This window comes from Phaethon lepturus, unplaced genomic scaffold, assembly GCF_000687285.1.
Source record: "Phaethon lepturus isolate BGI_N335 unplaced genomic scaffold, ASM68728v1 scaffold45850, whole genome shotgun sequence".
In the NCBI taxonomy this organism is placed as follows: domain Eukaryota; kingdom Metazoa; phylum Chordata; class Aves; order Phaethontiformes; family Phaethontidae; genus Phaethon; species Phaethon lepturus.
The window spans coordinates 1-14,044 of record NW_010514964.1 but is presented as its reverse complement, the minus strand read 5'-3'; the positions used below and the strand labels follow the sequence as shown (position 1 = coordinate 14,044).

The 14,044-nt window shown below is 52.8% G+C and overlaps 1 protein-coding gene across 1 annotated transcript in view; it reads right to left on the bottom strand.

Annotated features, from left to right (window-relative positions):
• ATF7 (activating transcription factor 7) overlaps positions 1 to 13,590 on the bottom strand; it is a gene marked incomplete at its 5' end in the record, with an annotated part of 18,198 nt that extends 4,608 nt beyond the window's left edge. Inside the window, 8 exons of the mRNA XM_010294474.1 lie at positions 1 to 88; positions 1,418 to 1,564; positions 2,705 to 2,818; positions 4,051 to 4,150; positions 6,672 to 6,829; positions 7,460 to 7,594; positions 10,227 to 10,345; positions 13,494 to 13,590. The exon at positions 1 to 88 is cut by the window's left edge and continues 137 nt beyond it. Of these exons, the coding sequence (XP_010292776.1) occupies positions 1 to 88; positions 1,418 to 1,564; positions 2,705 to 2,818; positions 4,051 to 4,150; positions 6,672 to 6,829; positions 7,460 to 7,594; positions 10,227 to 10,345; positions 13,494 to 13,590 (958 nt within the window). The remainder of the gene's footprint in view (positions 89 to 1,417; positions 1,565 to 2,704; positions 2,819 to 4,050; positions 4,151 to 6,671; positions 6,830 to 7,459; positions 7,595 to 10,226; positions 10,346 to 13,493) is intronic.
• Positions 13,591 to 14,044: the final 454 nt, after the last annotated feature.

The following is a 14,044-nucleotide window of genomic DNA, read 5'->3' as shown; positions in this document are numbered from 1 at the left end:
GGAACCGCTGCCGACGCTCATCCGGGTCTTCGTCAACCGTGCGTCTCCGTCGCCCGCCGGTGCTGGGAGTGGGCTGGGCAGGGGAAACCTGGAGACGGGGCACGGGAAAGAAAGATGCTGAAAAGAAGCTCCGGTGCAGGCAGGCAGAGACGCACCGGTGTAACCGAGGTTTGGCAGAGGAGACGCCAGCTCTTGTGGCCGGGGCAAAAAGGGATTTGTTTTTGTCGAGCGGCCAGAACGGCACACCGTGGGGATGGACCGGGGCAGCCCTGGCCGTGACGGGGGAGCTGGGGACAAAGCCCCTTCCACAGGCGCTTCTGGCAGCCCTTCCTCAGCGGAGTCTGAAGTGCCCTGCAAACTTAAGGTGTCAATCCACACAAACTCTCCGAAATCTTGAACCCGGTGAACGCGCAAATGTCAGGGGAATTCGTTAAATCCCAAACTCCTACAGTCAGCTAACGGCATATAACTGGCGGCAGAAGTTTCTTCTCCTCCATGACGAGGAGCTAACGTGGTAAATGACCACAGGCAACGCAGAGAAAACAGCCTGCCTTTTAATCTCACCTCAGAGACTTTCAAAAGCACTTCACCCTGCGACGACTTAGGAGATTCCCCACACGGCCAGCGACCACGTATCAGCTGAGGGAGGGTAACTCCCAGCTGCGAGGCTGGGAGCGTTCGATCCCGCTCTGACGCACGTAACTACGCACGGTCAAAGGGCCGTCTCCATTTGGGTTCGGTAACTCTCTCGCGGACCACAAATTACAGTTTTTGAGTGGGTGATTTGCTTTAAAAATTAATTTGGGTTAAATTTTCCCTGAGTGTCTTCAGCTAAACAAGCTCTCAGAGGCAACTGGTGCAAAAAGATTTCGTAATACTGCACATTTCCCGGTTTTATTTCGGGAGAACAAAGGAAAAGTCAGCAAGGGCAAACGGCCCTGCAGACACAGCCTTGCCGGCGCTTCTGCGAGGGCTCTGTAATTACACTGCCACAATCGGGGCGTGCAGCTACACTTCGGTACTCACTGTCAGGCAGCATATGGATATTAAACTTTTGGAAGCCTATCTAACTGACGGAGCAGGTGGCGATCCTGATGGAAGGCTGGCATTTGGTTAGCTGGCAGGAGCCAGTGGAGTTGATTGCCTAAGAGGGGAGCGTTTAACCCCAGTAATTGAGCAGGGAGAAGAGAGCGAAATATTCTTTCGGAACTCCAGACCTTGTCAAGCAAATTAACATGTTGCTGAAGTTTTATGCTTGGTGGTGTTTGAGAGCATTAGTGCTGAGGCGGCACTGAAAAAACAAGGTTTTTAACCCATTCTGCAAACTAGGAAGCTGCAAGATTTTCCTCCTCTTTCCCCGAGACCCAGAAACCCGCAGCACCTCCGGCCCAGCCTCGTGGGCTAAGCAGCAGCAGACCTGTGGCTGAGCTGGGGAAGGAGCATCAGGGTGCTGGACAAGTATCTGACTCTGCTCTGGACGTGCGGTCACCATCGTGCTGGCTGAGCCCGCCACCAGGTTGCTGCCATTCAGCGAGGAAGACGCCGTCAAGCTGGCCTTCAGCCTCTGTTAAAGGAGGAGAAAAGGACATCAGTGGACCTGTCCTCTGGTTAAGGTTAAGGTTAAGGCTTTAACCAGCTCCTCTACCATCCAAGGAGGCAGGCCACCGGGGAACAGGCTCTTCAGGGACTGCGGCTGATTCGAATCCAACCGAAAGCCATCACCATCTGGCCTACCCAAAGACAGACAGTGGCCTCCAACTTAGGTCCAAGCGGACAGGTGTCCGCAGCCCAAAATCGCTACTGCAACTGGCACCGCTCCGCTCCCCAGCTGGCAGGCTCTGCAGGAAGACCACGGACCGAACAGGCTGCGGAGCCCAACTGTCCTTAAGCACCCGCAGAGGGGTCCTTCTGGGATGCGGAAGGACCTACGCGTGAGCAAGACCGCCTCTTGTGCGTTCCTCCTCGGGGCACCGGGCAGGACGGCTGTTTCATGCCTCAGAGTTTAAGCTCTCTCACCCCCACTTGTAGCTCTGATCCGCCCATGAATCCTGCGGATTTGGATTTGGATTGCACCTAAATTGGTGCAACGGGCGCAGTGACAACGCACCCGCAACGGTGCGCGGCACCGCAGCCAGAGGTGGGTTTGCAAATGACTCCACCCTGTCTCAGCCAAAAACCCAGGGGGTTTCGCCGCTTTTTGTTGGTGAGCTTAGGTTTGCTTCCCCCCTCTCTGCATGCACCTAGTTTGAGCCCTGAAGAGCCAGGAGAGGAAAATTCTTTCGTAAACTTTTAGTTAAAGAGGTCTACTGTAAAACCATTACGGGGATCCTTGGATTACAGCACAACATCTCTTGGCTCTGCCTTCCTCAAGCCCACCTCCAGCCCATCTGTTATCTTGGAACTAGAAGCGCCAGCTTTACAAAACAGACGTGTTTAGGATGGGGCTGAGGTTTGTCTTGACAATAGCGTGCCTGCTCTGCCTGCCAGAGCCGCAGCGCTGATTAGTCTAATATTCCTGGTGGCATTTGCAGCACCTGCTATCGGTGCGGGGAGACGCAGCACGGGATTTCGGAGCAGCAGTGGCTCTTCGCGAAGGCTGCAGGGAAAAGGCCTCCAGACAGTGTCTCTCCTGGAGGAGCTAGTGAAGACTCAGGGACAACACTGTGGACGTGACACCCTCCCCGGCATCTATTCGAACACTTACCATTTTGGCTTCTGAGTGCACTGGAAGTCCTGATGGTGAAATGGACCCGCTGCTGTTGATGGGCGGCCCAGGAATCCCGGGAATGTTCGGCACCATGGACATCGGCCGAGCCAGCTATCGGGGAGGAAGCAATACACGGGTTTTGGAAGCTGAGGTGCTTTCACAAGCACGCTCCGTGAAGCGGCTCTGTAATAATTCCCCGACCAAGCACATTTATAAATCTTGACAAACGTTCAGCGTTTAACTACTGCCATCAATTATGCCTACTGTCACTGAGGGCCAGCAGCCACTCCTTTGGTGGCCACGGTGGCTGTTTGGGAATCACCCCACCATACCAGCCTAGCGCTGAGGACGGGGAGGAGGGCAGCCCTAAAGCCTCCCTCCTTCCCTTCCCTCCCAGAGGGCTTTTTCCCACCAGTACAGGAGAGCGGATGGAGCGGGAAGGTACGAGTTCCTCTCTGGTTCTCTGCCCAGCTCTATTGCAAAGCTGCTGCAACACCAAGGGTAAGTCACAGCATCCCCTCCTAACCGTGGAGAGCTTTCTCCCTCCCCAAAGAGGGGAAAAATCAGAATTTCCGCTTGCTGTTGTAAGCCCCTCAGGTACGCCGCTGCAAAGCGCTACGAACGCAAGGCGTGTTTCAAGCGATCTGGGAGGCGCGAAGATGTTTCCGTGCCCACAAGCTATGCCGAGCCACCTGCGCATCTGCCTACTTTGACGTCAACGTTCCTGTTACCCGAGGCAGGCGGCTTTGGCCATTACTCACTCAAAACCCAAAAGACATGCCCAGCAGGACAGACAGGATTCACACAGGCTGCTTGGTCGGGAGCTGAAGCGCTCGGAAGACGTACCAGCCACCCACCAGGCAAATCTGCTCGTGAGTTCTGCGCCACGGAAAATTCTCCGTATGCAAAAAGCACAACCCGCAAGGCTGATATTCAAACGGCTCTTTAGCACGCTGGCGAGGTTAGGGCGGCTTTCCTGGCCTGCAAAGACCAACATGTTCTCTGCAAGCTCGAATGGTTTCAATTGAGGCACGCTGTTCCAAATGGAAGCAGCTAATCAGGGATCCTACAGTTCCCAGCCCTGGATCAATGGCATGAGCCATCTGTCCAGGCAAGGCTTTGTTTTTTTCCAGACTTATTGCCCTCTAGTGTGATCGACATGTTATTACTACCTTGCCAGAGCTGGCCCCCCTCCTCCTCCTCCTCCTCTTCCAGTCTTATACTGCACAGAGGGGGAGATATATTTTAATTTTTAGAAAATGGAAGTGTCTGCATATATTTGGCAGGGAAAAAAAGCTGTCCCCTCCTCTGCCGCGCAGAGCTGTGCTGGAAGTTTCTCTTACCGATATAACAGAAGGCATCTGTACGGGAGGGCCTGGGAGGACGGGCATCGTCTGTCCGTTTGCAAGCTGCACGACAAGTGGAAGGGAACCTGTGGGAGACCTGCAGAAACAACAATTCAAGTTCTGGTGGATTATTTCAAGTTTATGCTGTCCCGGCAGCCCCATGAGCTCAAGGGCAGAAGCACAAATTAATTCTGGTTAGTGAATTTGGGCTCACTTTCCCATTTCTGAACGGGCGGGTGCCTAGCTGAGCACGCGTTAAGGGAACTCAGCCTCCCGCACGCTCACGGCATGGCAGCCGGCACGTGCCAGCGTCACGATGTGCCCAGGTTAACTCCTGGGCGTACGCCAGTCGGCCAAAACACCACGTCTGCCAAAGCCCCCAGACACGATGTCCACCTGAATATAGATAAAAGCCCATCCAGGGGCTGCTACAGCTCCTCCTCGGGGAGATTAGAAGTGCCCTCCCGGTCTGAGCCCGGCATCGGGCAGACGGGCAGCTGCTCCTGCCTACCAGTCAGTTCTCGGCCTGTGAGCCACGTCTGCTGAGCTTCCACGAGAGTGTTTGCAAGGATTTAGCTTTCCATTAACAAGCGCTTCAGACTCTGAGTCCCGAGAAAACCTCCTAAATATGGAGTGGATGCAGGGCTGGCTTGCGTCTGCCCAGACAACGGCTCCGGGAGACGGGAACGGCCCCGCTCGCTGCAGACTGGGGGAGGAGATCGCGCCGGAGCCTCATTGTGACAAATTAAAAATACCAAGAACTTTTTCCATTGCGGATCACTTTGCAGCGAAAGGCAGCATTTCTGCATGTGGTGACAAACAGGCACACACCCCCCGCCTCCATTTCGGAGCATCACAAACCCCACCATGCTCCAGCTCTGACTCTCCAGACTCAGCCTTTCTAGGACAGCGTAGGAAAAGCCGGAGCTGATCTGCTCTGGCCGATGTGAGAGGAAGGAAACCGTCCCTGCCAGCAAAGGCTGATCTCCCGCTCCTCCTCAGCTCACGACAGCGCGGCAGGGAACCGAATGGAGGCAGAGACGAGCCAGGAAGAGAAGAGCTGCTGGGAGCCTGACTTTGGGGGAGGGAGAAAAAGAATTTGCTGCTGCCTCCTCTGCCGAGCCCAGGGAAGGGGACAGACGAGGCTGGGCTGCCTGGGATCCTCGGAGGAAGCCGCGCTGGCATGGAGTAACGGCAGAGTGGGGAGAAGAAGGGGACGTGGGTCAGAGAGGGGAGTTCATCAAGCCAATAACTCAGGCTGGAATTTTTAAGGCTGCCTTGGGAACGCGAACGCTCGACTCTCATTCATTTCTATTGGGCATCCCAAATCCTCCAGGCTGCTTTGAAAATCCCAGCCTAACAAGCCGAGTTACAGGGAGGTCACAGCCTCCCCTCCATCTCTGTCACGCTGACAACCCCACCACGGCCACCGTGGCCCTAACACAGGGACCCTCGTTAAAGCTGCAGCCTGACCTCTCCGTAGAGCGCGCTCGACTCTCACGCTCTAGGAGGGATCCCATGGAACCCCCACGGGCTGCAAAGGGCACATAAAATCATATTAAAGTCTAGCTTACTCCAGTTCTGATTTTTTTCGTGCCTCCAAGCGCAAGAGGACTCGATTCCAAACAGCCTCGCAAGCCTCTGCCTGCGCAGGGTTACAGAAGGAATATAATGCCCTTTCAAAACCCCAGGACAATCACTTAACCCCTTAATGCCTCAAGACAGGATTTAAAACTTTCCGTCAGGAAGTCTGGATTGATGGTGCCAGAGGGTCAAAGCAAAAACACACACAAAAATATGAACTGACAGCCAAAAAAAATGGTCTGGTTAATGTAAGGAGCCAGCCTCAAACAGGGGTAATTAGAAAGAGGCCAGGACCGTGGCAAAAAAGAAGCATCCCGACACCAAAGAAGAGAAGTGGGGCTAAATATACGTCTCCCGAGGGCTCGTTGTAATGGGTTTCCTGCATCCTTCAGGCTCCTTCCTTTTATGTGCAGGGCCAGAGCTACCTAGCAGCGTGGCAGGCTCATAACCGCCGCGGCGAGTGCTCTGGAGCCTCCGATCCAGATTGTTAAAGGGGCAAAAAGGAGCAGGTCATTAGATCTGCTGAAACAAACAGCTCCCGAGGCGGAAGCTGACCATGAAGGAGGCCAGCAGGTTGCAGAAGAGGTTACACTTCAGAGGCAACAGCTGTCTGAGAAAATCCCAAAGCCATTAAAGATCCAGACAATTTCCTACCATCGGTTTAGCAGAGCTCTCTCCACCGCATCAGGCTGCAAAAGCAACTCGGGAGTCCCCAGTCAGGCTGCGCTCCCGTCGCAGACAGCGAGTGTCATGTCAATGTGTTTGGGGATCGGGTTTAATTTCTCCCCGCGGTGAGTTTTGCCTCGTTTCGTTACACTGCAACAATTAGTTCCTGCTTTCTGCACTTACACCCCATTCTGCTTTTGTAGACGGTGTTGCAACGAGGCCCTTATGCCCAAGCAGCCGCAGCGGGAATCGCAGCACCTCAGTTGTTCTGACAATCAACGAACTTATTTAGGTAACTAATTACTGCCCAGGAAGCCTGACGGCATGGGAGAAAAACCTCAGCGCACGTGTCCCTCCTCCGTACTTACCCAAGCTGTCTGTTGGAAGGGGGAGCCTGGGTAATGACAGAGGTTGGGGAAGGCAGCGTAGGGTGGAGCGGGTCGTAACCCAAGTGTAGCGGCAGCGAGCCCGGACGCACGATGGTCGGAGTAGGCGTAGAAATGATTACAGGCTTGGAGGTGATCTCCTGAAGGGGACCAACAGACAAAAGGAGACACGCTGTTGCTTATTAGCTTAATAATCACCTGGTTCCCTCTTCCTTCTGACGGCTTAAAAGCAATTTGGTGAAAATTAAGGCACCTTCGCCGCAGAAACTGAGGCATGGAGGGGAGCGACTTACCCAAAGCTACACCGATTTGATGTCAGTGCAGGGAACAGGGCACAGAAATTCCGACTCCTGCTGCCTGCAGCAGCCACTGGGAAATAATGCCCCTCTCCGAATTACCGCTCCCGCCCCAGCTAGCGTCTCTGGAGCGGGAAGTTATTCAGATGGAGACGGTGTCACCTGCACTAACCCGCTCCGGATCACCAGCCCGCCCGGACACAGGGAGCCGGCCTCGGAGAGGACGCGTTACTTGTTTGGCACTTTCGCTTTGCCAGAAAAGCATTCCCAGGGCGAACAGCAAGCCTTTCTGCGTTCGCTGAATCCACGGGGAGACCCAAGGGCAGCGAACGCGTATTTTAGCACACAAGCTTCAAAACGAGGGGAATGTCACAAGCCCAAACCAGGCCTTGGCAGCCAAGTGGAGAAAAAGGTTGTTTTCATCCAGAGAAGGAGATGCCAACATCTCCGCAGGGCACGGTCAGGGAGACCCACCTTCTCCTTGTTCCGTGGCGACTGCGGGTTAGACGCAGGGCTGTCCGGCGGGGACGAGTCCACCTCCACCGGCTCTTCCTCCTTTATCTTGATGTCCGGCGTGGAGGGCAGAGACATGTCCAGGGCTCCGGCACTCTGCAGGAAAACCAGCCACGGATTGAAAGGACAATTAGCTCATATTGTTTGTGAAACATTCGGCTGCTCCCAGAGGAAGAGCTCCAGCTCTGAGCTCTTGCCAAATTATTATTATTTATTTGTACTGAAGTAGCATCTGGGAGCCCGAGGCGGAGAGCAGCGCCGCGCCGGCCCCGTCCAAACAGAGACGGAGGCCTAGGAAAACGGTCTCTGCCCCAGATGGCACCATTTTGTGGTTTCTCAGTAACACACACACAATTCTTTCCATGGGTTAGGTTTTGAGTTGGGTTTTTTTTCATAAAAGGGTTCTGCTAAGGAGAACAGGTAACAAAGCCAAATGCCTGCGAGTTACAGAAGGCACTTTCATTCACAGACGAGCTGTAAAGCATTGTATAAATCAGCCTGAATTATTTTATTACCCGATTATCAAAAGCAAACAAAGAGCCATGCAAGTTATTAAATATCTATGAGCGCCCCATTAAAATAAAACCCAACCATATGCCTGAACCTGGCAACGTGCCACCGCCCTGGGTTCCAGCAGTGCCACGTGCCCCATTTTAACCGGCTAACGACTTGCTGGGCACAGGAAAAGGGCAGGGTGACAACAAGGCCGGGGAACTAAACTGAGCAGCCACCTCTCCCCTCCCCAGACCTGGAGAAAGAGAAGACCTGGGAAAAGATGGCGTACGGGAGCACCGGAGGAGCTCGCGCCGGAGCGAGACCCCGACTGCGGGATGCTGCATTCAGCTGGGCTCCGACAGACCTCGCAAATCACCCGGTCCCTCCCTCCGTCCAGGGCAGGAGAAACTCTCCCTAAATCAGTCCTGACGGCTGTTTGTCCAACCTGCTCTCCCCTCCCTCCACAATCAATCCCAGCATTTTCCTTCCCTCGCCCGACTGCTGACAGTTTGTCCCAGCGTCTAACCTAAACCTCCTCCTTTGCTGTGTTTTAAGTCCCCTCAAGGGAGGGAAAATTGCAGCAAGAGGGTAAATCCAGGCATCTACGGATGCTCTCGCTGCTCTCGAGCGGGGTGCGGCTCCAGTGGCTCTGCTCTGCGCCGACTGACGCTCGGGTATGTGCAGTAACCATTTACCTGCCCTCTTAAGCAGAGATGTTACACTGGGAATCACAAAAGAGAAGGGATTAACATGCAGGAAAGTTTCAAACCACTTAAAGTGCCTCCAGGGAAGCCCCTGCTGTGCCTATGTTTTTAATTAACATGCTGGTGTCGAGACCACCCTTGGAACTGGAGGACAAAACACAACAGCAGCAACTGGGCTCAATGCGGCCAAATGTTGAAAGCATCTCAGAAATGCAGCAGGCAGCACTGGCCAGGTTCGGCGGGCGACAAGCCATCTGGGCCAGGGAGCTCGCCTGCGCAGAGATTTTCTAGGAGGGATAACGCTTTCCCTAACGCCTGAAACCACTCCAAGCTTCACGCCGCCTCGTTCGCCTGGCTGCCGGCGGAAATATGTAGACTGCAGTCATCCTAAAGCAAAAAAAGGAAAACAGCTAACAGCCTAAGGGTCTTAGCTGCAGCTATTAGGTAGCGCAGCCCAGGAGATGGGTGGTCTTACATATAAACCGACTGGCGAGACTGTGGGCTGCTCAACCATTTGTATGTGAAACCACAAACGAAAAGCTACCTTCTCCCAGCACTCGGGGTCTGGGCTGCACGAGAACAAAAGGCAGGGAATTCAGAGCATAAAATGCCACGCAGCCCCGACAAGGCCCTGCGGCATACCAATGAGAGAGATCAATTTATGCTTTAAAGAGCCCTGTTATTAGGAGAGCGGGTGAAAGACAGTTTTCAGTTTTAATTCTGAATTCCTCCGTTCCCCATCTCGGCGAAGATTTACGCGGCTGTGCTCCTGCAGTTTATTTCCGAGCAGCGCCGCTGACTGCGAGCGTATGTACATACATATATCAATTTAGTAAATGTATGTGCCAGTCTAAGAGCCCAATACGCATCTGCTGCTCCTCAGATCCTGGAAAGGGAGGGGAGAAAAGTCCTTAATTAGCTGCTATCTGACGAGATCCCGTTGTCCTTCAGACCTGTGCGCTCCCGAGTTGGCAGGGGCAGCCTGAATCGATGGCACTTGCATATGAGGGAGCTCTTTGTTCGAAAAAGCCTCACTCCTCCATGGAGCCCCTCTCTCTATTTGCACATACCGTAACACCGACCAAATGCTAAAGGCACACGGCTGAGCGAGGTCTCTTCCCTGTCGGTTGCACCTTAAAGGCATCATCGTTAAGGATCTTGATCCCCAAGGAGGCTCTGGGTGATTTTTTTCTCAGATCCTGAGCACTTAAGAGACTCCTGCTCTTTTCCTGCATCTCCTTCCCAAGGTGCGAGGGATTTTGGGTACCGCTTTTTTTTTCTTTTTTTTTTTTTGAAGTGAAAAGCCAAAGGAATAATAAACCCTTAAAATCCATTCTCACCACGCCTCGGATTGCAGGATAGCCAGCCAAAGTCACCCCAGTTAAAAAAATAAAGTCCCATTCAAGCCAGCATATTAAATCCGAGACCACACTTAGTTACCCTACAACATATGCCTTTCATCAGAACAGCACCGTCCCCCCTCCAGCCCCCAGCTCAGTTTTACGGCAACGGCGGCCTTTGCCTCTTGCCTTTTTCTCGTCATCCTCCGCAGCTTTCTTGAACTCGTGCTCAAAGGAGCTGGCCAGTTCGTTGAAGAGTCCCACTTCTTCGCAGTTCTTCAAGAACCGAGTTGGGGTCGGAGTCTGATCTGTTTGGGTTGTTACACCAAGCATCGGTCAAAGAGAGGCTAGAAAATTCATTTTAACCACTTTAGTCCTCCCTGCGGACCCCTAGCAAATGTGGCCTCTGTTTTGTGAAGGTCTGGGTGCTTTTCTGCTAAGGCACGCGTCGCGTTTGCAAAGCAAGTGACAATTCAGAAAGGGGAAAATAACTCCTTGTTGGTTTTGTTTCTCTGGGAAATGCTGTTTAAAGAAAGAATCATTGCAGCGAGAGGCATGCAGTGATTTCTGCGAAATTCCTGCCTGTGGGTCGTGTCCTGTCCCTCCCACCCCAGGGTTTTGCCTGTCCTCAGCTGAATTGCTGCTGCAAGGAAGGAAAGCAGCGGGGTTTGATCTCCCCGAAGCAGCAGATCTTAAAAATACAGGGTGATGAGAGGCGAAACGGCTGATCGGAGCAGCTCCGCTGCTGATGTGGAATAGAGCTGGGCAGAGTCGCTTCCCTCCCTGTGCCGGCTCCGTACATTAATGCGCATCCTAGGACAGACGGCTACGTGGGAGTGCTAATAATTACCACCACTGTCCAAAGCAATCCCTCCGGGGCCCGTTTTCCACCATATTAACATGTTGAGTCATGATCTCTCTGGCCATCACCCAGGCTATAAAGCAGAAAGAAATCTCCCCGCTCCCAGCGAGCCTCGTTTTTCTGCGTGACGTTAGGTCAGGACTCCAGGTACTAGCGGGAGCCCGGCACGAGCACGTTACACTGAAAGAATCCATCTGGCAGAAAACCACATAGATTTTTAAGCACAAAGGGGATCCCTGGGACAGTTTAGCCTGACCTCCTGCATAAAACATCCGCTGTTTGGCTTGGGTACTCCCCGTCCGAGCGCAGTAGCTGTGCTCGAGCTGAAGTGTCTACGGGAAACATCCCACTTGATTTCAAACCGGTCGGCGGTGGAGAGTCTCCCACAGCCTTTGGGGAGCGACGCTGGCGATTGCTTCGCCTTGCTGTCGCAGAACTACGCTTTATTTCCAGCCTGACTTCAAACCCTACCTATCGGTTTTGTTAATAAAGCAAAGGCCTCCTCTGAGCACGCTCTGGTTCCTCCCAAATCTCTCTTCATTAAACCAAGAAACTTTGTCAACTAAAGATCTCAGCAGGAGGCTGTTTCTCCAGTGCTTTAATGGCTCTCAGGGCTCTTTTCGGACCATTCCCCATTTAGCAATGTCCTTCCGAGCCGTGCACGCCAGCCCGGGGCCCAAATCTCCGGCAGAAGTTTTCACAATGCCGCAAAGCAAAGTCGTATAACCTCCCTTGTCCTACCCTTCTCCGGTTCGTACCTCCAGGAATTGCAGCAGCTCTTCCGCCCACGGCATCACCCCAGAAGCGCACGTTCCCATTTAAATAAGGCTCTCTGCTGCCAGCTATAACCGGCAGAGAGCGAACAATTCTTTACGACTCTCTTTAGCTTAACCGCAGAGTTACGGCAAGAGATGTACGCTGAATCCTCCTGCTCATTAACACACGGGCTGCTGCCCTGGACTCGGCACAAAGCAAGAGGGAGGGAGAGAACAAGAAAACCCAGAGACAAAATGGTGGCTTGAAAAAAATAAAAGGTCATTGGGAATGTAGGGCAATAACGCCCTAGATCTCACTGCTCAAAGCCAGCATGCTTTATAGCCCTGGCGAACGCCCCTGCAGCTCTATCTGCCATCAAGACCGCAGGCAGGGAAAGCCTGTGTGAAATAGGCTGGTCCTGCACTGACCACAGTGAAGGAAGTTTGGGTTTTTTGGTTTTTTTTTCCTTCGTGGTTTACCCCAGAGAAACGCACTGAGCGTCAGCCCAAGGGAGCTGGGAGAGGGGGCTAGACCTGCCCTCGCTGCTGTTCCTTGTGCTAAAACTGAAGTGTTTCGTCCCACCCACGGTTTTACCTGGGAGAGTTTGCGTGCACGAGTACACACCTCTGGGAACTGCAGAGACGAGGACTTTTAATGCTGCATCCCTGATAGAGCAGATGGGACTTCGGCTGGAGATGGGACCGTACCCCATTTCTGCTCCCCCATCACCACCTGGCCAGTTTACACCCTGGGTTTATCAAGCAAAAGCTAACCCTCCCACTGTGAACTCTGTTTAGAAAAGGGAGTGAACCGAAGGAAAAATGACCTTTAGGAATCTGAGGTTTCTTTTCAGCCCCTGCCCCAAATTCTTCACCATCAACTCCCATTAGCCTGATCCCATTTGAAATTAATTCTCCTTCTGGGAGCCTGTTTTGTCTCTGCGAGCCCTCCCTTGGGAGAAGCTTCCTGCCCTTCCAGCAAAGGCTGCGCAAGCTCTCTTACGATTCTACCCACAGCTGCAATTAACTCAAAGGCTTTAAGAAACCAACTGAATTGCTATTTCGTACTTCAACACCGAATTTGGGCTGGAGATGAACCCGGGAAAAGGTTGCAGCATATGCTTCCTTTCCTCTTAGGAACTCTCAAGGCTTCAGAAAGCATTTCCTCCTCTCTTCTTTTTCTCAGCAACAGCCTTTTCATCCAGTGGTAACACAAACCTCAGGCCCTTTTAAGAAGCCCAAAAGAAAGGGGACTGACAAGGCAGGAGATTATCTGTAAGCAGCAATGATCTGCTGCCAGACAACAATATACGGGGTTTTTTTTTTCCCCCCCAATCTTACAAAGGCTGCACTGACCGTGCGCTGCCAGAGCGCCTCATTTGGGCTCTGCAAACGCACTCTCGGCAGTAGCCGGTGCGCTCGATGGTGTTTTAATTTATTAACTGCGAGCCTAAAAGCTCAAGAAAACTGACACCTGGGCTGAGGAGAGGAAGCTGGGTTTGTCAGATTTTGTTCATCGTCCTCAAAGCACATGCAGAAACGTGAAAGACCTTTTGTCCATAAATCTCCCAGTCTTAATAAAAAGCGTGAGAGCTACCCCCCCCCCCAAAAAAACCCCAAGCCCCCACAAAACCTGATACTACTATAAAAAAAAGAAAAAAAAATAGAAACTTGGAAGCCTCTGGCTTTCCTTTCCTCCTGATTAAATGCAGATCACAAGAGCTTTTTATGGGAGGTAGAGACGTTTTTCAGTGCATCTGGTCCCCGGTATTAATCTTGCAGTCATGCTATATTAATGTGCACCATTTTCAGCGCTGGCCTGGATTGAACGCCACATACCTGCTATGATGACTGAGTCAGTTCGAGCAGGGCCGAATTTCAATGTCATCTCATGCTTGTGTTTATGAACCGCCAGGTGGTCCTCGTTTGTAAACCTCTGAAATGAAACAATTTAGAAAATCATGAATAAATGCATTTTGCGTTTTACGGGTACATCCTGCAGCAGGGTGGGGGGAAGAGAGCCGCCCGGAGAGCAACCGTAACGCGATCGCTGCCGAGCATTAAGCAAAACCAGAGCGGGACAGATTGTTTGAGAAGCGGCGTGTGAACGCATCGCTCAAAATGAAAAAGCCATTACGTGAGGTTTCTGGGGAACGGGGGACGAATATTTTTAATAATCCCTTTTTTGAAGCGGCGGGGCCACGCGGCGGCTGCAACCGATCCAGGCAACGCAAATCCGCCCCGCGCGGCGAGATGCGCCGCTTTATTGCCGGCTAATGGAGGGATGAATTAGGCGCTATTAGGGGTCGGGCAACTTTTTTTGGATGGCGTGCGACAGAGCTGGCACCCGCCCGGCCGTTCAGGCCGTGGCTTTATGGAGCAGGACGGAG